General features: G+C 35.8%; 1 protein-coding gene across 6 annotated transcripts in view; it reads left to right on the forward strand.

Annotated features, from left to right (window-relative positions):
- Positions 1-25,508, forward strand: part of SWT1 (SWT1 RNA endoribonuclease homolog) — a 106,473-nt gene that overhangs the window by 9,371 nt on the left and 71,594 nt on the right. For 5 of the 6 annotated variants that reach the window (XR_015246212.1, XR_015246213.1, XM_086694143.1 and 2 more), the window contains 6 exons: positions 9,569-10,307; positions 14,819-14,878; positions 16,108-16,237; positions 17,193-17,294; positions 17,896-18,084; positions 23,785-23,878. Coding sequence is in view for 4 of the 6 variants with exons in the window: in XM_086694143.1 (XP_086550269.1) it covers positions 9,569-10,307; positions 14,819-14,878; positions 16,108-16,237; positions 17,193-17,294; positions 17,896-18,084; positions 23,785-23,878 (1,314 nt within the window). In the remaining 2 variants the exon portion in view is untranslated. The remainder of the gene's footprint in view (positions 1-9,568; positions 10,308-14,818; positions 14,879-16,107; positions 16,238-17,192; positions 17,295-17,895; positions 18,085-23,784; positions 23,879-25,508) is intronic. The other variant, XM_086694141.1, reaches the window with a different exon arrangement.

The raw sequence follows: 25,508 nt of genomic DNA on the forward strand, positions 1-25,508 counted from the left end.
AGAGTCTCTTATGTTCTGTCCCCCTCCCTGTTTTTATCTTATTTTTGCTTCCCTTCCCTTATGTTCATCTGTTCTGTGTCTTAAAGTCCTGATATGAATGAAGTCCCATGATATTTGTCTTTCTTTGGCTGACCAATTTCGCTTAGCATAATACCCTCTAGTTCCATCCACATAGTTGCAAATGGCAAGATTTCATTCTTTTTGATTGCCAGGTAATACTCCATCAAATGTATGTGTGTGTATGTATCTTCTTTATCCATTCATCCATCTATGGACATCTGGGCTCTTTCCATACTTTGGCTATTGTCGATAGTGCTTCTGTAAACATTGGGGTACATGTGACCCTTTGAAACAGCATACCTGTATCCCTTAGATAAATACCTAGTAGTGCAATTGGGTAGTTCTATTTTTAATTTTTTGAAGAATCTCCATACTGTTTTCCAGAGTGGCTGCTCCAGTTTGCATTACCACCAGCAATGCAAAAGAGATCCTCTTTCTCTGCATGCTCGCCAACATATGTTGTTGCCTGAGTTGTTAACGTTAGCTATTCTGACAGGTGTGAGGTGGTATCTCATTGTGGTTTTGATTTGTATTTCCCTGATGATGAGTGATGAGGAGCATGTTTTCATGTGTTGGTTGGCCATCTGGATGTCTTCTTTGTTTTTTTTTTTTGTGTTTTGTTTTGTTTTTTTTAATTTTTTTTTCCACGTTTTTATTTATTTTTTTGGGACAGAGAGAGACAGAGCATGAACGGGGGAGGGGCAGAGAGAGAGGGAGACACAGAATCAGAAACAGGCTCCAGGCTCTGAGCCATCAGCCCAGAGCCTGACGCGGGGCTCGAACTCACGGACCACGAGATCGTGACCTGGCTGAAGTCGGACGCTTAACCGACTGCGCCACCCAGGCGCCCCTGGATGTCTTCTTTGGAGAAGTGTCTATTCATGTCTTTTGCCCATTTCTTCCTTGGATTATTTGTTTCTTGGGTGTTGTGTTTGATAAGTTCTTTATAGATTTTAGATACTGACCCTTCATCTGATATGCTGTTTGCAGCTATCTTCTCCCATTCTGTCCGTTGCCTTTTAGTTTTGCTGATTGTTTCCTTCGCTGTGCAGAAGAAGCTTTTTATTTTTATGAAGTCCCAATAGTTCATTTTTGCTTTTGTTTCCCTTGCCTCCGGAGGTATGTTGAGTAAGAAGTTGCTGTGGCCAAGATCAAAGAGGTTTTTACCTGCTTTCTCCTCGAGGACTTTGATGGCTTCCTGTCTTATATTTAGGTCTTTCATCCATTTTGTGTTTATTTTTGTGTATTTTGTGTATAAGAAAGTGGTCCAGGTTCATTCTTCTGCATGTCGCTGTCCAGTTTTCCCAACACACTTGCTGAAGAGACTGTCTTTATTCCATTGGATATTCTTTTCTGCTTTATCAAAAATTAGTTGGCTGTACATTTGTGGGTCCATTTCTGGGTTCTCTATTCTGTTCCATTCATCTGAGTGTCTGATTTTGTGCCAGTACCATACTGTCTTGATGATTACAGCTTTGTGGTATAGCTTGAAGTCTGGGATTGTGATGCCTCCTGCTTTGGTTTTCTTTTTCAAGATTGCTTTGGCTATTCAGGGTCTTTCTGGATTTTTTAGGATTATTTTAGGATTATTCTAGCTCTGTGAAGAATGCTGGTGTTACTTTGATAGGGATTGCATTGAATATGTAGATTGCTTTGGGTAGTATTGACATTTTAACAATATTTGTTCTTCCTATCCAGGAGCATGGAATCTTTTTCCATTTCTTTGTGTCTTCTTCAATTTCTTTCATAAACTTTCTATAGTTTTCAGTGTATAGATTTTTCACCTCTTTGCCTAGATTTATTCCTTGGTATTTTATGGTTTTTGGTGCAATTGTAAATGGGATCGATTCCTTGATTTCTCTTTCTGTTGCTTCATTGTTCGTGTATAGGAATGCAACTGATTTCTGTGCATTGATTTTATATCCTGCAACTTTGCTGAATTCATGAATCAGTTCTAGCAGTTTTTTGGTGGAATCTTTTGGGTTTTCCATGTAGCGTATCACATCGTCTGCAAAGAGTGAAAGTTTGACCTCCTCCTGGCTGATTTGGATGCCTTTTATTTCTTTGTGTTGTCTGATTGCAGAGGCTGACTTCCAATACTATGTTGAATAACAGTGGCAAGAGTGGACATCCCTATCTTGTTCCTGACCTTAAGGGGAAAGCCCTCAGTTTTTCCCCATTGAGGATGATATTAGCATTGGGTCTTTCATATATGGCTTTTATGATCTTGAGGTATGTTCTAGCTCTACTTTCTTGAGGGTTTTTATCAAGAAAGGATGCTGTGTTTTGTCAAATGTTTTCTCTGCATCTATTGAGAGGATCATATGGTTCTTGTCCTTTCTTTTATTGATGTGATGAATCACATTGATTGTTTTGCAGATATTGAACCAGCCCTGCATCCCAGGTATAAATTCCACTTGGTCGTGGTGAATAATTTTTTTAATGTATTGTTGGATCCAGTTGGCTAATATCTTGTTGAGGATTTTTGCATCCATGTTCATCATGGAAATTGCTGTATAGTTCTCCTTTTTAGTGAGGTCTCTGGTTTTGGAATCAAGGTAATGCTGGCTTCATAGAAAGAGTTTAGAAGTTTTCCTTCCATTTCTATTTTTTGGAACAGCTTCAAGAGAATAGGTATTAACTCTTCCTTAAATGTTTGGTAGAATTCCCCTGGAAATCCATCTAGCCCTGAACTCTGGTTTTTGGGGAGATTTTTGATTACTAATTCAATTTCCTTGCTGGTTATGGGTCTCTTCAAACTTTCTATTTCTTCCTTTTTCAGTTTTTAGTGTATATGTTTCTAGGAATTTGTCCATTTCTTCCAGATTGCCCATTTCATTGGCATATAATTGCTCATAATATTCTCTTATTATTGTTTTTATTTCTGTTGTGTTGGTTGTGATCTCTCCTTTTTCATTCTTGATTTTATTTATTTGGGTCCTTTCCTTTTTCTTTTTGATCAAAGTGGCTAGTGGTTTATCAATTTTGTTAATTCTTTCAAAAAACCAGCTTCTGGTTTCATTGATCTGTTCTACTGTTTTTTGGTTTGAATAGCATTAATTTCTGCTCTAATCTTTATTACTTCCTGTCTTTTGCTGGTTTTGGTTTTATTTGCTGTTCTTTTTCCAGCTCTTTAAGGCGTAAGGTTAGGTTGTGTATCTGAGATCTTTCTTCCTTCTTTAGGAAGGCCTGGATTGCTATATACTTTCCTCTTATGAACGCCTTTCCTGCATCCCAGAGATTTTGGGTTGTGGTGTTATCATTTTCATTGGCTTCCATGAACTTTTTGATTTCCTCTTTAACTTCTTGGTTAGCCCATTCATTCTTTAGCAGGATGTTCTTTAGTCTCCAAGTATTTGTTACCCTTCCGCATTTTTTCTTGTGGTTGATTTCGAGTTTCAGAGCATTGTGGGCTGAAAATATGCCCGGTATGATCTCGATCTTTTTGTACTTGTTGAGGGCTGATTTGTGTCCCAGTATGTGGTCTGGAGAACATTCCATGTGCACTGGAGAAGAATGTATATTCCACTGCTTTAGGATGAAATGTTCTGAATATCTGTTAAGTCCACCTGGTCCTGTGTGTCATTCAAAGCCATTGTTTCCTTGTTGATTTTTTTGATGAGATGATCTGTCCATTGCTGTGAGTAGGGTGTTGAAGTCCCCTACTTGTTATGGTATTACTGTCAATGAGTTTATGTTTGTGATTAATTGATTTATATATTTGGGTGCCCTCACATTTGGCACATAAATGTTTACAATTGTGAAGTCTTGGTGGATAGACCCCTTAATTATGATATAATGCCCTTCTTCATCTCTTGATACAGTCTTTATTTTAAAGTCTAGGTTGTCTGATAGAAGTATGGCTACTCTGGCTTTGTTTTGTGGACCATTAGCATGATAGATGCTTCTCCATCCTCTTATTTTCAATCTGAAGGTGTCTTTAGGTCTAAAGTGGGTCTCTTGTAAACAGCATATAGATGGATCTTGTTATCTTATCCATTCTGTTATCCTGTGTCTTTTGATTGGAGTGTTTAGTCCATTGATGTTTAGAGTGAGTACTGAAAGATAAGAATTTATTGCCATTATGTTGCTTGTAGAGTTGGAGTTTCTAGTGGTGTTCTCTGGTCCTTTCTAGTCTTTGTTGCTTTTGGTCTTTATTTATTTGTTTGTTTTTTCATCTTTTCTTCCCTCAGAGAGTGCCCCTTAAAATTTCTTGCAGGGCTGGTTTAGTGGTCACAAACTCTTAATTTTTGTGTGTCTGGGAAACTTTTTATCTCTCCATCTGTTTTGAATGACAGCCTTGCTGGATAAAGAATTTTTGGCTGCATATTTTTCTGATTCAGCACATTGAATATATTCTGCCACTCCTTTCTTGCCTGCCAAGTTTCTGTGGATAGGTCTGCTGCAAACCTGATCTGTCTTCCCTTGTAGGTTAAGGACTTTCTTCCCCTTGCTGCTTTCATGATTCTCTCCTTGCCTGAGTATTTTGTGAATTTGACTCTGATATGCCTTGTTGATGGTTGGTTTTTGTTGAATTTAATGGGAGTCCTCTGTACTTCCTAGATTTTGATGTCTATGTCTTTCCCCAGGTTAGGAAAGTTTCTGCTATGGCTTGCTCACATAACCTTTCTACCCATATTTCTGTCTCTTCCTCTTCTGCGACCCCTATGATTCTGATGTTGTTCCTTTTTAATGAGTCACTGATTTCTCTAATTCTTAAACCATGCTTTTTTGCCTTACTCTCCCTCTTTTTTCTGCTTCATTATTCTCCATAAGTTTGTCCTCTAGATCACTGATTCTCTGTCCTGCTTCACCCATCCTTGCTACTATAGCATCCATTCAAGATTGTAGCTCAGTTATAGCATTTTTTATTTCATCCTGACTAGCTTTTACTTCTTTTATCTCTGCAGAAAGGGATTCTAATCTATTTTCGACTCCAGCTAGTAATCTTATTATCGTGATTCTAAATTCTGGTTCAGACATCTTACTTGTATCTGTGTTGGTTAAGTCCTTGGGTGTCATTTCTTCCTACTCTTTCTTTTGGGGTGAATTCCTGCTGAATTCTGTGGTTCAGCTTGTGAAGATTGTTGTGTTAATCCTCAGATCAGTTTTCTAGGTATGCAGGATGGTTTATTGTTGGTCTGGCTGTGTTTCCTGGACATGAGACACACAAAAAACTTCCATGCTGTTCCACCATCTTGGCTCCTCCCTCACCTTCTAAACTTTTTGAACTGGATTTTTAATGCCTTTTATCATAGAGTATTCTTTTTTTTTTTTTAATTCTAAAACACTGCTTGATTTTTCACTAGTTACTTTTTGCCTCATTAAGGGCACATTTTGTAGCTCTTGATTTTTACATCTATGTTACAAGAGCATGAATAGACTTCTAATTTACATACTACCCCCTTAGCCTTGTCCACGTTGTCTTTAGGGGGAAGAAGAAGCAATATTGTTGAATTATTTTGAGAGTGGGATCCAAAGTATTCCAAGGATGCAATGAAGTTCACCTTGGCTTTAGTATTTATTCAAAATTTGGGGACGCCTGGGTCACTCAGTCGGTTGAGCATCTGATTTCAGGTCAGGTCATGATCTTGTGGTTCGTGAGTTCAAGCCCTCTGTTTGTGGTGCTCTCTGCTGTCAGTGCAGAATCTGCTTCAGAGCCTCTGTCTCCTCTCTCTGCCCGTCTCCCATAGGTGCACATGCTCTCTCTCAAAAATGAGTAAATGTTAAAAAAAATATATGCTATTTGGTTTTAGCTCTTGCAATGCTGAATAATTGAATGCCTACTGCAACATTTCTGCATTCCTGAATCCATGTGTGATCAATGATGTTGTGTGGGTTATCATTGTATCTACCGAGAGTAACAACATCAGTAATATGTGGCATATTGGATTTATTGTTAATATCTGAATATTCACTTTCATATATTAATAAGTACTCTAGATGTAACTTATGTGAAATTTTCTTTTGTCAGAGACAAACTAAATGTCACAGTAGGTATTTTAGAACGGTCTCATCATGTGTTTAAACAATATGGGATAGAAGCTATTATATATTGAAAATTTGGACAAAAGAAAGCTGTGTTTTGGAAACATTAGTATCAATAGTGCAGAACTTCTAACAACCATTGGTTGTCTGCAAAGAAAGTGGTTCATTTGCTGTTATTTATTTATTGGAAAAGTGAACAAACTTATTTGCCTCAAGATTCTAAGTATTTCTTTATGATATATGGCATCTTCTGTAAAAATCTCCCTATTCACCTATAGGGAAGGTCCCCAAATTGGTGGGACCTCAGTGAAAGCTGAGGTACAGATGAAAAAACAGAGAGAATTTTGTCATCCTGAAAGCCACTTAACATCATTCCATTACCACAATTCTCGATCCATGGTTGATGTATACATGGATGTATCAGCAATGAAAACATTAGCAAGGGTAACAATCTTAAGTTTGCTTTTGAAAGTTTCAGAAAGCATTTTTGTGAACAGTGCACTGTCAGTTTGTGGGATTTCTCCGGTAAGTTGCATCATCACTATTGACCAAATCTTTTTAAGTCCAGGAGTTGAAGAGGTGAGAAGTTGTACCTCAGTTACTATTAGATAGAGGGCAGTATTGCCACCAGCAGTGCCCATTATTGGCAGAATTAGCCAAAAAGTAATTTATTCTTCAATTGAGCTAAGTTGAAAGTAAGTATACAATTCAATATCCTGAAGGTACATCATGATCACCAACAGAGCAGTCTAACAGCTGCTAGTGTTGAGAAATTGTTTCTGTAGGATGTCAAATTTAAAATGGCTACTAAACTTTTACATAACACAAGTGTAATAATAGTTTTGACAGAATTTCACATTTATTCTTATATCACAAGAGTTCATCAAGAATGGTGTTTCAACTTCAGCTGAAAATTGATTTTACACTAAGTCAGTCATAAAAAAATAAGTACTTTAAAAAAATGAAGAGTATTTGCTCCATGTCTAACTTATATCTAAAAAGAGCTCAGAACTTTAGTATTTTGGGGTTGCAAGTATAAAACCGCATTATCACAGTATATAGCATTTTGCAAAACTAGTTGATAAGAGATGATTTTTAAGATTTAATTTTGTTGGCCTTTTAAAAGGTATTGTATTCAGTTTTCATTAATTATGACCATGTAGACCATAGTGCCTAGATTGCTACAAAAGATGCAGTACAGTGTTATGAAGAACAAATAAGGAATGTGAAAATGCTCAGAGAACTACAGGGTCCCATTAAAATTCTTGAGTTATGTTCTGTTTGTTGTTTTCCTGATTTTTCTTTAATACAGCCAGCATCTTAAACTGGGTATACCAGTAGATGCCAAACAAAGTCCTATTAAAATTAAAATTAAAATTTTATCATTATTTACTAACAGATAAATAATGATGTGTAGTCTTTTTGTAGGAGGAGATAGAAGATAAAATCAGATGAAGACCTAGGTGAAACTCCTATTAAAAACTCCGAGATGTTTATAGTTTGCTCTTTTGTAATGAATTATTTGAGAAGTCACCTATTTACTATTTCTTTTTCCCCTGCCAGGCTATAAGGTAATTGGGAGTAAGGACTCAGTGGATGTATCCTCCACTGCCTCTCCAGTGCCTAGCACAGTGACAGGCAATTCGAACGCACTCAAGGATTTATTGATATGAATTAACAGATTGTGTTTCATTGATTTTTTTTCACCTTTCTTTTTGACTACAAAGTAGTATCTACTTTTATTAAGCAGGAAAATATCACCTCTAGCTGTTGCTACTTCTAACATTTTAGTACATTTCTTTCAAGACAGTCAATTCGAATGGACTCAAGGATTTATTGATATGAATTAACAGATTGTATTTCATTGATTTTTTTTCACCTTTCTTTTTGACTACAAAGTAATACTACTTTTATTAAGCAGGAAAATATCACTTCTAGCTATTGCTACTTTTAATATTTTAGTACATTTCTTTCAAGACTTTTTATTATGCTTATTTAAATTGTTGAGACCACATTATATATACAGATTTGTGCCCTGCTTGATTTTTGCTGAATGTTATATCAACATGGTATATCAATATGTTTATATCAATGTTTTGCTGAATGATATATCAGTATGTTATATCAATATGTTTTGTTAGATCATTGAAAACTTTCATAAGTATCATTTGAAATGGCCATAATGTAATAGCATATTTCTTAGTCATTTCTAAAATTTTAGCATTTACTACCTTACTTTTGCTATTATAAATAATCCTGGATTTTAAAAAAGTTTTTAATCCATTTTTAATTTTTTTCACCTTGGTATAGATTTCTAAAATGAGAATTACTAGTAAGTCAAAGAATATGAACATTTTTAGAATTCTTAATTATATTGTCAAAAATTCCTTTGTGGAACTGTTACATCATTTTGCATTTCTACCATGAGAGAGTCCATTTTTCAACCCATTGCCAGACTTAATGCTATTTTAAAATCTTTGCTAATTTAGTAGAAGACAATGGTATGTCATTATCATTAGCATGTCTATGATTAGTAGGGAAGTTAAACTTTTTTTCTCAAATGTCCGTTAGCCATTCCCTTTTTCTCACCAGTAATTTTCTGCTTATGTCCTATTCTAGAGTCAGTACTTTTTGATGTGCTTTTTATTTACTAAGGTTGATAAGTGTCACATATATAACAAATACCATTTCCCAGTTTTAAAATTTTTATTATCTTTCAATATGCTAGAGGGTTTTTTTTTAATTACAAATAATTTTTTTAATGTTTATTTTTGAGAGAGAGACAGAGCATGAGTGGGGCAGGGGCAGAGAGAGAGGGAGGCATAGAATCTGAAGCAGGATCCAGGCTCTGAGCTGTCAGCACAGAGCCTGACACAGGTCTCGAACTCACAAACCATGAGATCATGACCTGAGCCAAGTTGGCTGCTTAACCGAATGAGCCACTCAGGTGCTCCAGTATGCTAAAGTTTTAAAGTAAATAGTCATTTTTTTAAAAGTTTTATTTAAGTAAGCTCTACACCCAGCATGGGGCTCGAACTCACCACCCCAAGATCAAGAGTTGTATGCTCTTCCAACTGAGCCAGCCAGTCGCCTTGTAAATAGTCATTTATGTTTATTATTTCCCTTTGCAATTTTTCTCACCGCTGTGAAGTTTAGGAAGTTCTCTATTAAGAAATCAGATAAATACTCCCTTTTTTCCCATATGGCTTTTAAGGGATTAATATGAAGTGTAGCAATTATGGTAATTATTTTGCACTTAAGTGTTTAATCTGTAAGGAATTCATATTGCCTGATATTATATGAAGCTATAAATTTGATTTTTTTCCAAATAGCAAACCAGTTATTCCAACACCATTTGTAGAGTAATTCTTTACATTTCATTCTTAGTGTAGTCATGTATTTTTTATGATGTTTGTGTCAAGCCAGTTCTGTCATTTCCGTAACTAAAATGATACAGTGCAACATTACATACAATCATGTGTAACTGTAATGTAACTTAGGTTTCTGTGCTGCTTTACAGATTGAATGTAGAAACCGACACTCCAGGAAGGAGACCAAAAATCAGTTCTTTATCCCCTCAAGGGCCTGTTAAACTCCAGGAAGCATCATATTCCGATGCTAATCAAATTGTCTCACAGAACCCTTCTTCACATGGGACTAAAAAAGATTTAACTAAATATGACAATTTTAAAGATATTAAATTGACAAATGTTAGGAGCAAGGCTGACCATGGAATTAAAAACTTTTGCGGTCCTAAGATTGCCAAAGATGTGAAACCAAAAACAGAAGGCCAAGCAAGTGAAAAACAATGGCCTCATTTACTCACTCAGGGGGAGAAGTTGAAAGAACTCAAGAAAGAAAGGTACAGGAAATTTAGAGACAGTTCTGAAAAATGTGTTTTGGGGAAACGCAAGAGAATCCATTTTTCTCAGGATTGTAATTCCGACAAGATAATCAAGGAATCCCTTGAATCTAGAAGAAGGAAGATCAGTTTCAAAATCCCAATAAAATCCCGTGATACTCTCCAGAAGCTTGTAGAAGAGAATGTCTTCAATTTAGAGTCTAACAATTCAAAGACTAAGCAGGAGAAGAAAGAAAGACTGAAAGGTTCCCAAGCTTCATTAAATTTGACTAGGCACAAAAGTGAACATTTATTTTCAGAATCCACGTATAAACAGTCTGTACATGAGTGGAAAGGAAAATATCATCATGAGCATCGAGAAAGTAATGATTCAGGTTTTGGTGAAAACCCAATCCAGGTAAGGTGGTACAAAATGAGAATGTCGGTTGTAGCAAAGAATTCTAATAACAGTCAGGTTTGAGTTTTTTCTATTATTAATAGTGATCACAGAGAGCAGATTCACCTTAGAAAGATATTTGTTGGTTCCTTTATTTTACTTTTTTAATTCCAACCTCCTTAGGAAGATAATCCCAGTAAGTATCAAGGATACTTGGTAATAGAAGGTAATTGTGAAAAGGTAGAAAGCAGCACTTACAGAGAGTCCTTTCAAAAAAGCACTGTGACCGTCTCTTAGGCTCTTCTCTAACCCTGGTTACCATGAAACATCCAGGTTACTCTTCTGAAGAGCTATTCCTTTAACGAGTTGTTTTGGAGTGCCACTACCAGGCACCGCAATCACAGTCTCTGTTTTCAGAGACTCCTTCATGTGAAGAGACACACAAGCAATCATCTTAAGTCTAATAAGTACTTATCACTTAACCTGGGAATACAGAGCCAGGGAATAATGGCCTTGTACACTGTAGAGGGGTTACTTAAGAAAGGTTTGCTGGACAGGGTCACATTTAAACTGAGAGCTAAAGAATGAAAAGGAGTTATTCAGGTGAAGCCAGGTAGGGTGGGATGGGAGAAGCAGGGATGTTCCAAGCAAACGGAACTAGTATACAGAGATCCAGCCTGGAAAGTTTGGCACATCTCTTTTGCCTCTAAATTATGCAATAAATCAACACGTGTGGACTAGTTGGAGAACCTAATCTCTCTAGCCTCGTTCCTGTGGCAAATAAAATTATTTATCTTTATAACTTTTTTTAATGTTTATTTTTGAGGGGCAAGGGAGGGGCAGAGAGAGAGGGAGACCCAGACTCTGAAGCAGGCTCCAGACTCTGAGGTGTCAGCACAGAGCCCGATGCTAGGCTCGAACTCAGGAGCCGTGAGATTCAGACCTGAGCTGAAGTCGGACACTTAACCGACTGAGCCACCCAGACACCCCTAGAATTATTTACCTTTAAGAGAACTTAAGAACTTTGGAATTTCACAACTTCCGACAGTCTGATGTTTAGAGACTGCTTATAAACAGGGGTAGTTGAGCCTACCTGCTTTTAGAAACGAAGACTATAAGATACTTCCTAGGAGACACAGAGGGATTATAACTAGGGAGGCTGGAAGAGCTGGAGAGAGTACTTTTCGTTCAGTGAAACTGAAAGAGTCCAAAGAAGAAAACAGTTGAGTTTGTTCTTTTTATTGCTTTCTTAAAAGAAAGCTCCAGTTTTCTGGGGTTACAACCAGTTCTCTAGAGAAAATGTGAGAAAGGAATTTGAAGTTGCAAGATGTTCAGTGACACTTTGGTGTCATTGCTTGATGTTCCCCCTGTACTGTGCATGTAAGGAACAGTACGAGAAAGCCCCACAATACACCTTACAGTCTCTTTTTGTCTCTAAATAGAATTACCACATAAATCAAAAGAGGTACTTAGCATGAATATTAATTAAGTTGTAGGAGAAGCAGTTTTTGCATGATTACTTTCCAGTTCTTGGCATTAAAACTCCTTATAAACTGTTCCTTTGATAGCAATCTAATCTGACTTAAAGTCCTTTAAACACAGGAGCAGCAAGTAAATATTGTTCTTATCTTAGTATATTCTCCTTAGCATATTATTGACAGTAGTTAATCTTCCTAACATTATGTTTGTTGTTTTTTCTCACAAATTCTTTAATAGATAATTATCTTCCTAAAATAATGAGTGTACTTCACAAGGAAATAATTATTATTTTCTGGACTTGGTAATCCTGTTATTTAGTAATCCCATTATGCTTTCCAAAGAGAAAATACCTTCTTTTGTTTCTTATATTTTATAGCCCTTTGATAGAGACCCCTTCATTTGCACCCTCCCCTCACCATTGAAAACTAATGGTCCAGAGATTTATAGTTCATAGCCCACTTTTATTTTTATTTTTTTATAGGCCACTTTTATAAATAGCATCCTCCTCCTACAGGTCTATGAGGTAGCAATTCAACAGTTTATCAAACATTAATTAAAGCTGCCTATTATGTATCAGGTACACTTCTAGTTTCTAGGGATTTAGAGATGAATAAGATGATCTTTACCCTCAAGAATTTCCCAAGGAGGCAGATTAGTAGACAAATACAGTTGCAATACAGTGAAATAAACATTAGAGCCCTAAGAATTGGGCTGGTGTTAGTATAAATTTGAGGGTGAGTTAAGGAAGGGCTGACAGAGTGGAGATTCTTGAGCTTGGTGTGAAGGGTGTGTAGAGCAAGAAATAAGAGTTCTCCCAGGGTGGAGGGCCAGCATGGTAATGGTAGCAAGTCATGAGATTGTCCCATGGCAGAGCATACATGGGGACTTAAGTTGTTCAGTATGACTAGAGTTGAGATGTGTAGAAAATCTGCATATAGGAGAGGGAGTGGGAGAGGAAGCCAGGGTCAGGCAATGGACTACTTTGTATCCCATGGGAAAGATTTGTTCTGTTTTATCTTGTGTGCCTTAGATGGTGTAGAGAGCCACTGAAATATAACCAGGGAAGCAGTATAATCTGGTTTTCAGTTTAGAATCACTCCAGTAGATAAAGCCATTGTTACTCTCATTATTGATACTCCTTTTTGTCATCCCCAGGGAAGGCTGTATCCCAGTTCATTTATTTAATAAAGTGTGGTAGGAGGAGGCAAACAAATGCCCACTGAGACTTTCTTTTTTTAATAGGGAGAAGTCTTCAGGAACAATTGACCTGAACTTTTTGGTTTGGAGAAGTGATAGAAAATTTATTAAAGTCACTGGAAGTGGCCTGTGGTCAAAGAGAGTGAAGGGTAGTAGTGACCTATGTAAATGAACAACAGGACTTTAAATATCAGGAGTTGTAGGAAATTCTGATAATATTCTCTGGCTTGTTTGGCACTTCCTAATGGAAGAGAACCTTAAGGATCTGGTGAGATTTAAAGTCAATTGGAGAGGGGCGCCTGGGTGGCGCAGTCGGTTAAGCGTCCGACTTCAGCCAGGTCACGATCTCGCGGTCCGTGAGTTCGAGCCCCGCGTCGGGCTCTGGGCTGATGGCTCAGAGCCTGGAGCCTGTTTCCGATTCTGTGTCTCCCTCTCTCTCTGCCCCTCCCCCGTTCATGCTCTGTCTCTCTCTGTCCCAAAAATAAATAAACGTTGAAAAAAAAAATTTAAAAAATAAAGTCAATTGGAGAAGAGATTGTAAAATCCAGAGTCATGACACAGTAAAGCTATAATGAGCCTATGTGTGTGATGTATATGGTGGTATAGCATGTGAAGACTGGCGTTGGGAATTTAGGATGAAAGCTGAATTCCCAGTAAAGCAACCTATGATATACTTGTTTAAAGGGAATATGTAATTTATACCATATATAGCTGCCTGTAAAATACATGTGAATTTGGTGCTATTTTGCAGAATTCTTAGAAGATGATTTAATTTAGTAGTGGCTTTTGCTGAATTCCCTATTACCTGTACATAGGGTCAGGTAAATCTCATCTGCTTAGCAAAAGTGCCAGTGGAAAATTGGAGAGATTTTTTACTTCTGTTGAAAGACAAAAATTAAAACACAGACCTCTGGTGCTCTACCCATGTATGAGACAACTATGCATTTTTCAGCTTTTCTCCTTCAGCCATATCATAATCTTTAGGTTCCCTTTGTTTGTCATGTTACTTTTATTTTTATTTTTTTAAGAAGATGTTAAGTAATCTCTACACCCAATGTGAGGCTTAAATCCACAACGCCGAGATTAAGAGGCACATGCTCCACCGACTGAGCCAGCCAGATACCCCTGTCATGTCACTCTTACAAGTGGGTCAGCTACTCCTGGGTGAAAATTTCCCACCATTGAAGGCCAGCTTGTTTACCTTGGTCATGGCTCTTTCTGTTTCTCAGGGTGGCATGTAGTTCTACTCTTATAATACAAGTATTTTTAGGTGAAGGAGTAAGCGTTAAACAATTTCAATCTTGTTTCATTGACTTAACCTTTCTTCTAAAAAAAATTTTTTTTAACATTTATTTATTTTTGAGAGACAGAGACAGAGTGTGAGTGGGGGAGGGGCAGAGAGAGAGGGAGACACAGAATCCAAAGCAGGCTCCAGGCTCTGAGCTGTCAGCACAGAGCCCGATGTGGGGCTCGAACTCAAGACTACAAGATGATGACCTGAGCTGAAGTCAGACACTCAACTGACTGAGGCATCCAGGTGCCCCTTGTTTCACTGACTTAACAGAATGAGGCTTTTTTATTTTAGGGGAAGTTTCTATCTAGGGACAATTTGCGTCTTAGGGGGGGCATTTGGCTGTTAAGTAGATAGAGACATATTTGATTGTCAAGATTGGGAGGGAGAGGTGCTGCTGGTATCTAGTGGGTAGAGGCAAGGGATACTGTTAAACAGCATAATGCACATAATAACCCCTAAAACAAAGAATTATCTGATGCCACGTGTAAATAGTGCCAACGTTACAAACCCTACCCTAGGTATATACTTCATCTTTAACTAATGAAATTACTTTTCATTTCAGAGTTTTGAAGCTCCATGTTCTTCAGTGTCCCTTGAAAGTATTCAAGATACAGATCAAGAGGTTACTGATATACTTATTTACTTTGAATATTTTAATGAAATTAAGTCAAACAGTTCCTATATTTATAGATTAAAAAAATGGCTATGAAAACCTTGATAATATGAAAATAACAGTGCTATCTCTACCTAATATGTAAGTTTGTGAAGTCATGAAAAACTAGCTGGAAAAATACTTAATTTACTTGATCACCTTTATGTCTTTGTTTTTAATAAGCTCTAAACTGGTTTGAATAAAGAGCATGGAGCCTGTGTCCACAAGTTATATGAATTCTCATTTAATGTTATCACACATTTGCATGCTTATACCTAGGCTTGCCAAACTGCAGTGTGATATTAACTTGTTGGCTTCATTTTTCTAATCAGCAATAAGATGAAAATATTATTGAAAATGAGAGTGCCTGCATTTTTTTTTTTAACCTGTTGGCTTCATTTCCCAGCTGGAATCTCCTGATTGACTCTCATGAAATTATTGCATAGAATTTTATGTTTCTTCGTCCTATATTAAAATTAAATTCGTGGAACACTTTGTTGCAGTTTCCTATTTGAAGAAGACTTTACAACCATATTGATTACTTCTTATTTGTGATGGTCAGTTGTATTTTTCTGTCTTGTAGGTCGGTGCTCCTTGAGAGAAGAAAGATTTCTCACCCTCTCTCTAAAACTAGATTATATTTACAGTCCTTCACATCAAAATATATCAGGGAGTTACTTCCCTGAAGTGAGAAGGGTCTTAAAGTCTAGATTTCAGTTTTTGATGGTTCATAAACAGTCTTAGAAATCGCAAGAAGAGGTTCATCATCCAGATGTAAACATATTTGGCTCCCAGAGTACGTTGAAGTGAAAACATGGGATGAGGATGAACTTATTTTGAAGGGCTACTAGGGAGTAGGTTTTGTGCAGGGAACTTCACATTATTTCAGTCCTCACAAAACTACTACCAGGAAATAGATATTTAACATTCCTATTTCATAGGTGAACAAATGGAGACCCAAGTTAAATACTTTGCTTGCCTAAGGTTACAGAAGTAGTAAGAGAAGAGCTAGTTTTAAAACCCTGCATTTTGTTTATAAATCTGTATTCTTTCATCTTGCGGCCTCCGTATTTTTGTAATTTTTTTCCCACAAACCATTTCATCTTCGGTGAATTAATTAGAATTAATAGCTTTCCAGCCTTTTTAATCTGCAGAGGAGATAATTCAAAATATTTTACTGTGGGTCTTTTGCTATTTAGATGCAGATAGTGGAAGAGCTCCATGCTGTACGTGTGGGGAAAAGTGTGGATTTACCTGTGGTTTTATCTTCCGGGGAGTTAACGAGCATGGAGATTGACTTGGTGGACGATGATGTACATTCCTCTCCTGGTATATCCTATATGTAGATGATGATGTTTATGATCTCCTGTACTTTCTTAGGAACCTAATGTGCGAACATTCAATTTTTATAATATTTAGATGAAAGATGTTAAGGTGTGCTCATTTGAAATAAGGAAGTATGATATATTTCTTCTAGCTATAGGAATCTGGTCAGATATTTGTTTATCATCACATTATTGGGCAGTTGGCCATATTTTTGCCAAGCATCAGTAATCACAGTTATCTATTATTGTGCTATCAATGATCAGAGTTGTCTTTTAGTCTTGGTCTTAATCCTAACTTTTGACAATGTCAGCTTATGTAAAGCACTGATCAGAAATAATGCAAATTGCTCAAAGGTATTATACTCATGGTTTTTTTATTTATGTAGTAAAGTTTTGATCAATTTTACCACTGGGAGAAGATAATGATAGATATTATCCAAAATCTATTAGCATACTGGTTTGAGTTGTGTTTATAAAAATAGTATTGCTACATCACAGTCACATTGCACTTTTCAGTTTGCTAAGTGTTTTCCTGTGCATTAATTTGTCTGATCCTCACAATGGCCCTGTGAAATAACAATGCTGGTGTTATCTGTTTTCTTTCACTTTCACGTGTTTTTCTTTTCAACTACATTTCACTCACCGTATATTAAAATTAGCTTATAAATTATAAGTGCACAGCTGCTAGTGATGCAGAACGGGGCGTGGGAGCATAGTTAACTGCCAGGGCAAATTAGTTCATGATTTAAAGTCCACTCAGAAACAATTCATGATGTTTTACTAGTAGATAATTAAACATTGATTACTGTCCCTTTAAGGATTAAACAGTTTTGTTTTTGTTGTCTAAAGGATTGCCTTGTCTTAAGAATACCATCAAAGTTCTATGATACCAAATTTTAGTTATTATACAAGTCTTTTATCAAGTGCCATGAAATCCTAACTTTACTCTTTTTCTCTAGCAAAAAGTGCTTCAGATAAAAAGCTTCTAATTGTTATTGACACAAATATTCTGATGAATCATCTCAAATTTGTTAGAATTTTGAAGACCACAGAAATCCCAGGTACTTATAAAACGTGATTCTGATTTTCTTACTTGAGTTGATATTTTATATCAACAATGATGTGGGTTTTTTTTTTTTCACAAACACGTTTCCACCTGGATATGCTATGAAGTATATATATTAATATATGTATGTTAATAATCAGCATAAATTAAAAAAAGAGCCTTGAGAGGTTAACCTAACAATCTAAACTTACTCTTCTTTGATCTCCAATAGTATTTATTTTTGTACAATTATTTGATTCTTGTATCTGTTTTTAATTTCCATTTTTTATGTGTTATCTCTTCATTAAAAAAATTTTTTTCATGTTTATTTATTTTTGAGAGAGAGAGCTAGTGCGTGGGAGGGGCAGCAAGAGAGGGGGACAGAGGATCCCAAGGGGCTCTGTGCCGACAGCTCAAACTCACAAACTGAGCCATGAGATCATGACCTGAGCTGAAGTCAGACACTTAACTGACTGAGCCACCTAAGTGCCCCATGTTATCTCTTCATTTAGACTGTGAATTCCTTACTTCAAAACTTCCAATTCTCCTAAAACAATTCGATTTAGTAACCAAATAAACATTTGTTGACTTCTAAGAAATCTTTTTTTATTTTTCAGGCTTTGATAGACTTGTGTTAATAATTCCCTGGGTGGTTGTACAAGAGCTAGATCGTATGAAGGCAGGAAAACTACTAAAACACGCCCAGCACAAAGCTATACCTGCAGTTCATTTTATCAATGACAGTCTCAAAAATCAAGATAAAAAGCTATGGGGTCAATCAATACAACTCGCATCTCAAAAAGTTTGTAAGTATGGTTCTCTCAGGATGTTTTCTGATTAAGGTTTATTTGGGTGCTGACTCATGATTGGAGGGAAGTGGTGCAAAATGTAAAAGAAAAATTTATAATTAGGCACCTGGTTGGCTCAGTCGGTGGAGCAAGTGACTCTTGATCTCAGGGTCATAGGTTCGGTGGGAGGATTACTTAAAAAAAAAAAAAATCTTTATTATTTCTTCTAAAATTTATTTATTTATTTTGAGAGAGAAGAAGAAGGGAGGGTGTGGGGAAGAAGCAGAGAGATAGGGAGAAGAGAGAATCCTAAGCAGGCTCTGCACCGCCAGTGCAGAGCCCGAAGCAGGGTTTAAACTCACAAACCATGAGATCATGACCTGAGCCGAAGTCAAATGCTTAACCAACTGAGCCACCCAGATGCCTGATAAAAACAACAGCAACAAAAAAAAATCTTAAAAAATAATTTATAATCATTGGAATATGGAATGGCCAGGTGTAGTGATGGTTTGGGATATTTGGTTAGGTTTGGTTCAGAGGTTTTGATTTTGATTTTTCTGCTTCTTAGGCTATGTCTATTTCACAGTGACTGTACAATTCTGTATGTATAGTTTTCTCTATTACAATACTTTGGATCTTTTTGTGTGTGTGTGAATATCATTGTTGAGTGATGAAGCCAGTAAGTGACCTAGGTTTCAAATCTGTCACTGTATGCAGTTAGTATGATGCAGGGAGAGGCATTGTTTTCCTCTGGTTTGTCAGAATCGGTAATAAGGGGGTGTTTGTATAATAAAGGTCCCAAAATTTTTTTTAAGTCATTTTTAAATCACTCTAGTCTTAGGACCTAAGTATATTCTTTATGTTTTTTATATATAACTTTGTGGAAAAAATCTGTGTGTAAAACAACACTGTTGTCTCTGCAGAGTTTATACATATATTTAGAGAATTTATTTCATTCTTTAAAACTTTGTTTCTTCTTAATTCATAATTATGTATATATTATGTACATTCACTCTATTTTAAATATCGTGGGTAGGGGCGCCTGGGTGGCTCAGTCGGTTGAGCGTCCGACTTCGGCTCAGGTCACGATCTCGCGGTCCGTGAGTTCGAGCCCCGCGTCAGGCTCTGGGCTGATGGCTCAGAGCCTGGAGCCTGCTTCCGATTCTGTGTCTCCCTCTCTCTGCCCCTCCCCCGTTCATGCTCTGTCTCTCTCTGTCTCAAAAATAAATAAATGTTAAAAAAAAATTTAAAAAAAATTATCGTGGATATGTTTTCTGCTATATTCACATACACCATAAGATATGAAAGAATTCATCCTATGATGAATCTAATTATGGTATTAGCCCTGTTAAGAGTTGTTAGTCCAATCTTTGGAGAGAAAGGGTCTCCCCCATTCATTCACTCATTCATTCCATTTACAAATGTTTATTAGCTCTTAGTATATATTCCATATACAATCTTTGTGTATTTTGAGCTTCATGTGGTATGTTTAAGAGCTTTCAAAGGGAAACCACACATATCACTTATTAGAGTTAAGACCAAAATGTTTGAACATTCATATTAAACCAAACATCTTAGATGGTCTTTTTTTTGAACTTTTCATTATGAAAAATTTCAAATGCAGAGGTAGAATAACATATGAATCCCTATGTACCTATCACTCATTTTCAGTAATTATCAGCATTTTGCAAGAACTGCTGCAGGAATTTGAAGCAGATCTCAGATTTATCATATCGTATCATTTTTACCCATAAATACTGTGGTATGTGTTGCTAACCGACAATACTTCTATTTTTAAACAACCACACGATTAACAAACATAACCCCTCATCCAAACCATCATGTCAGTGAAAGCCCAAACCTTAAAAAGAGATGGGAACTTTTTTTACTCTTAATCTTTTATTTAAAATTTTTTGGTTTGTTGATATAAATTATATTTTGTTATATAACAGCATGGATAAGGATGATAATAATAGACAACATTTATATGGCCATTATTCTCCAGGCCCTTTTCCAGGTGCTTTAACAGCTGATATCATTCAAACCATGTAGTACTTGTAGAAGATACTCTTATTAGCCCCATTTTAGAGATGAGGAAATTGAGACCTAGAGAGGTTAAGAACTTATCCTATATAGCATATCTATTTCTTCAACAGATTTGCTTTGAAAATTATTTTAGAGTTCACTTTGAATAGATATTTTGGCCACATTTGTTATTTATAGATGCTTAGAATGATTCTTTTGACTTTTCCATTTTCATGTGCTTTTTGATAATTTAACTTATTCACTCTGTGCTGTTTTTGATGATTAAGGAGGATAAATTATAGTAGTGGTCTCAAACTTCTGTGTTGTTTAAATTTCTGGGTGTCTTCCTTGAAATCCCTATTTCCCTTTAATATTTGAATGGTATTATTCTATCTTAGTTTTATTAAACTGCTGAAATTACTTTTAGTTATAAGGTTGTAGATATAAAATTAGGTTATTTGTGTAATTATCTATGTCAGGTATTTATGTCACATAAAGAACTTAATGTGTTTCTCCGTATCACTGTTTCCTTCAGACTGATCATTAAAAACATTCTTTGTATAAAGTACAGTGTACTTAATAAGTTTATTCTGTTGATAATGATTTTATGATATCCATTAGAAATATCTTTAGGCTTTTTTATCATAGTAAAATTACATTTTATATTCTAATGATGAACTAATATTCTTATAAAAAAATTCAGGATTATTGAGTAAAATTAAAGTGCTTGTTTGGAAAAAGGCAAGAACAAGTTGATCTTTTATTACACTTTACAAATGTTAAGCACGTTTGCAACCAACTCTAATAATTGCTAATTTGTATGTATTATATTCCTTTTATATAATCATTGAGTGTGATAACAATGCATTTTTGAACCCTTTTCAAAATTGTGTTTATTTTATATAGTGTTCAGTATGGTGAGAAGAGAATAGGATTTGAAATCTGATTAACCTGACCTGGAGAAAGTTAAAGTTGAGGAAACTAAGGAAATGAAGTAGGGAAAAATAACCTCCAGCTCAAAAAATGTGAAGATTTGTTGAGTTCATATATTAAAGTACTTGATGGTTTATGGCCTAGAATAGGCGTAATTCTCTTGTGTCCTTGTTAAATGGAAAGCTTATACAGCTTGACCAAAACAAAACAAAAAATCCCTTTTTCCAAAATGGACAAAGAATAATAGATAATTCACAAAAGAAGAAGTACAACTAGTCTGCTCCTTGTTCACTGCAAATATTTTCCTGTTTGCCATTTTTAATGTTGTTAATATCTTATGTATAGACATTTTTAATTTATATCTTTCACTTTTTCTTTCCTTATTTCTTTTTATTGCTTCTAAGTTTAGAAAGCTATTCTTTTGCATTTTAATCAGTGCTTCAGTGCTTTGGGAATATGAATTAGTAACTTTTCAGGAGAGCAATTTATCAGTGTTATCGAGAAGCCTAAAGATAAAATTCTCTTTCTAGAAATGTATTGTAAACAGATAATCAGATGCTTACAGTGATTTATATAATATTCATGACAACATTATTTATACAGCAAAAAAATTGAAACAACCTTACTGCCTAACAATTAGAGAAGTTACATACAATACTATAGCTATGTGAGAGAATATTACTATATTTCAAAAATGTTAATAACAAGATAGAATTTAAAAGAATAAAAAGTATCATCCCAAATTTGTTAGATTTATATAGATTATTATGTATACTTACAGATGATGAATATTGGATATATTTTAGCTGATGGAATTATGAGTTATTTTTAATTCTTCATATTTTCTGTATTTTCCAGATCTTCTATAATCCTTATTTTTATAATAAGGGCAAAATAATCTGCCACTCCCACACCTGACATTTTTCCATCACTTTTATATTTTCTTTTATGATCTTTTTGTTGATTCATTTATTTGCCAAATATCTGTACAGACACTGTTCTGGGGCTGCATCAGTGAATGACATAGACAAAGCCTGCTGTTGAGAAGCTTAAATTCTATTAAATATTAAAAATTATATTAACCATAATTTATACATAATTTTGTGGGGTTTTTGATATTAAGAGTAGAGGTCATTGCTGTTGTGCCATTTAAGCTGCATTTTAGGTAATAAGTTTATATTACTTAAAAAGCACTTGTTATTGCCATTTATTGGGCCAACTGCTTCATATTAATTTTATTACATTCTCCTGAGTAAGCGGTTTGCCCAAGATTACATACCTAGTAAGTGGGAAAGCAGGGATTCAAACCCACATTGGTCTGTTTCCAGAGTTTTCATTTTGTTCAGTTTTGAACAGCACCTGAGCAGGTGCTCAAAAATATTTGTTGAATAAATATTTCATGACTATTCTTGTAATTTTAGGTGTGTTTTCAAGCCCCACATATTCTAGAAAAAGTGAGGGAACAGATAATCTTGAACTTTGATGCCTTTAGAGCAGTATACTGTAACCTTTAACCTCCTTTCATCTTCTGAATTCGGTTGTTGCAAGCTAACTAATGTTTTTTGTTTTGTTTTGTTTTTCTTTTTGTTTTTTGCTGCCCATTTTGCCTTATTGTGGTATTTACTCTGGACTAGAAGAAGGAAAATAGGCTGCTGTAATATATGTCTGCTGGCTCACTGGTTCTCTGATAAAAGGACTGAATCACATCTCCCTCAGGCTTATGCTCTGCAATCATTTCAGTTCGGTCTAGATTTCACTATGAGATTGTCAACTCCTCAGGAGTTTGTATATCCAGTTACTTAGTACAGGGGCCTGGGTACAAATTCAGCCTTATATAAAATGTATTACTTGAATGAATGAGTTTTCTAATTTGAACGTTTAGAAGAGTAAGTAATGTAGGCTAAACATTGAGGTTAGGTAAAAAGGGTATAGTCTGGGAACAAAGTTGGAGCTCATTGTCTACTATGCATTGAATTTTAGTGTGTAAGAGACTTGCCAAGGGGTTTAATTGGTGTTTGTGTCTAGGCGCCAAAGGATGTGACCCTGAAATCTTAAGAAGCACCATAGGGAGTTTTGAGGCAGGCAGTATAAGGACCTAGGAAGAACACTGTCTTTGGTCCTGTTTCTACACATTACATTATTTTCTCAAAACCCAGACTTTTACATCATGCTTTAGGGCTTGCAGAATGCCAGCAGACACTCTGTCAGCCACTGACGCTTGTTAGAAATTACTTTTTGTGTTTTCTGCCTGGGGCCCGTATTACCTTTTCCTATATATCTCTGAATGTTAATTGCTTAGAGATTAAGGAAAAGCAGACACATGAAAATGGTTCCATTGCTGGTAGAACAGTTGTTTATTATTTTACAGACCTTTTTGTTAAGTGGAGATAATTTCAAGAATGATGTAATCATCTAACTTACTTATCTCTACGTGACTGAACTGAGAGACTGGAATTCATATCTTTCTTTAGGTTTCTAGTATGGCATTTAACTCACTGACCACTTTTCTTTCCTTTGCATGTATTAATAGGCATATCCTATTCCATTTTAGTAGTAAACTACATACTTTACTAAATATGCGATTATATGCTACCTGAATTCTAGATCCAGAATTTTTAAGGCATTGTTTTGCCGTGTTGTATTTTTCTCTTTTTATTTAAGAAGTTTTATTTCTTTTAGATGTTTTTGATTTGTAAATATGGCCTGGGCTGCTTAGATTTTTGGTGTGCTTATTGACTGTTGCTTTTGCTAAATTTGCAGATGGGCTGAGTGATGAGAACAATGATGATCGAGTATTAAAATGCTGTCTTCAGTACCAGGAATTATTCCCTTCTTCTGTTGTTATTCTGTGCACGTGAGTTTCATGGTCATTTTACTCTTTTTTAATTTTTTAATCTTAAAAAAAATGTTTATTTTTGAGAGGGAGAGAGCATGAGCAGGAGAGGGGCAGAGAGAGAGAGAGAATCCCAAGCAGGCTCCACGCTGTGAGCACAGAACCCAAGGTGGGGCTTCATCTCAGGACCCATGAGATCATGACCTGAGCTGAAGTCAGATGCTCAACCGACTGAGCCATCCAGGCGCCCCATACCAAAGAATTTTTAAAAGTCATAATGTACCCACCATGCTAAAGATGAAGAACATACATCATTTTCTAAATCTGCTAGTAAACATACTCAATTTTATTTCACATCCTCATAACGTGTAAGCTATAGAAGAATGAGATTTGAATCTTATAAAGTCTCATTTTGGTTTTATTTATAAGACATTCAGAAACCTTTTGTAAAAGCTGGGGGCAGCCAATTTTATCTTCCAATAAAATAGTTCAGAAATAAAATTCTGACAAATTTGTGGTCATGAGGCAAAAAGGTTAATTAATTAATTAATTTGTGGGGAAGAGGCAGTTTATGTTGCAGTTATGCCCCTGGTGCCTGTTAATAGAGTGAGGGCTGGAATGCCAGATCTCCCACTTACCAGCTTTGTGACCTGGGCAAGTTGCTTAGTTAGTTACCTCACATGTAAAATACAGGGGGGATATTAATCATAAAATGATCTCAGTAGGAATTTCCTCCTCCTCCTCCTCCTCCTCCTCCCCCCTTTCTCCTCCTTTCTTTCCTCTATTCATAACTTATTTCTAAGGTAAAACTAACATAATGTTAAACAAATTTGTATTCACTGTGTATGAAAAAAGGCTCTGAAGGAACTGAGAAGGGCAATTTTGTACTGCAGTTTTAGTCTGAATTTTTTTTCACTGAAAAATGGAGCTTTTACTCTTTCTCAATCATGCCTAAATTCACTATGAAATGCAGTGATGAGAGAAATGAATAGACCTAAGGTTTTTCTTGTAAGGGGGCTTGGTCAGTTATCATTTTACATATATGTAATTTTTCGAGGCGCCTGGGTGGCTCAGTCAGTTAAGTGTCTCACTTTGGTTCAGGTCATGACCTCATGCCTCATGGGTTCGAGCCCCATGTCAGGCTCCATGCTGACAGCTTGGAGCCTGGAGTCTGCTTTGGCTTCTGTGTCTCCCTCTCTCTCTGCCCCTCTCTGCTCATGCGCTCTCTCTCTCTCTCTCTCTCTCTCTCTCTCTCTCTCCTTCAAAAATAAATATTAAAAAATTTTTTAAATATATGTAACTGTTCCCTCACTGTTCACTACATCTAAAGTAATAAAACATTACATGTTAACTGTAATGGAATTAAAATTTCTTTAAAATGTAAAAAAAAAAATTCCCATTTTAGCTGTCTTCAAAGATGATGTTATTCTTTTCAGGATTAGAGGAAATACTAGAGATTTATGTCTAGCATATTTAAAATTATTTTTTATCTAGGGCATAATATATCATGGAGTTTGTGGAAGGTTGAAATAGATAATATGTTAATCATTTTGAAATGAGCTAAGCTAAATTTGAGGAATGATTGTTATGTAATTGTTTTTTTAGTTCAACTTAGAATGAAACTTAAATTGATGAGACTTTAACAATTCTC

Source organism: Puma concolor, chromosome E4 (assembly GCF_028749965.1).
Source record: "Puma concolor isolate L17-30 chromosome E4, mPumCon1.1.hap2, whole genome shotgun sequence".
NCBI classification, from domain to species: Eukaryota; Metazoa; Chordata; class Mammalia; order Carnivora; family Felidae; genus Puma; species Puma concolor.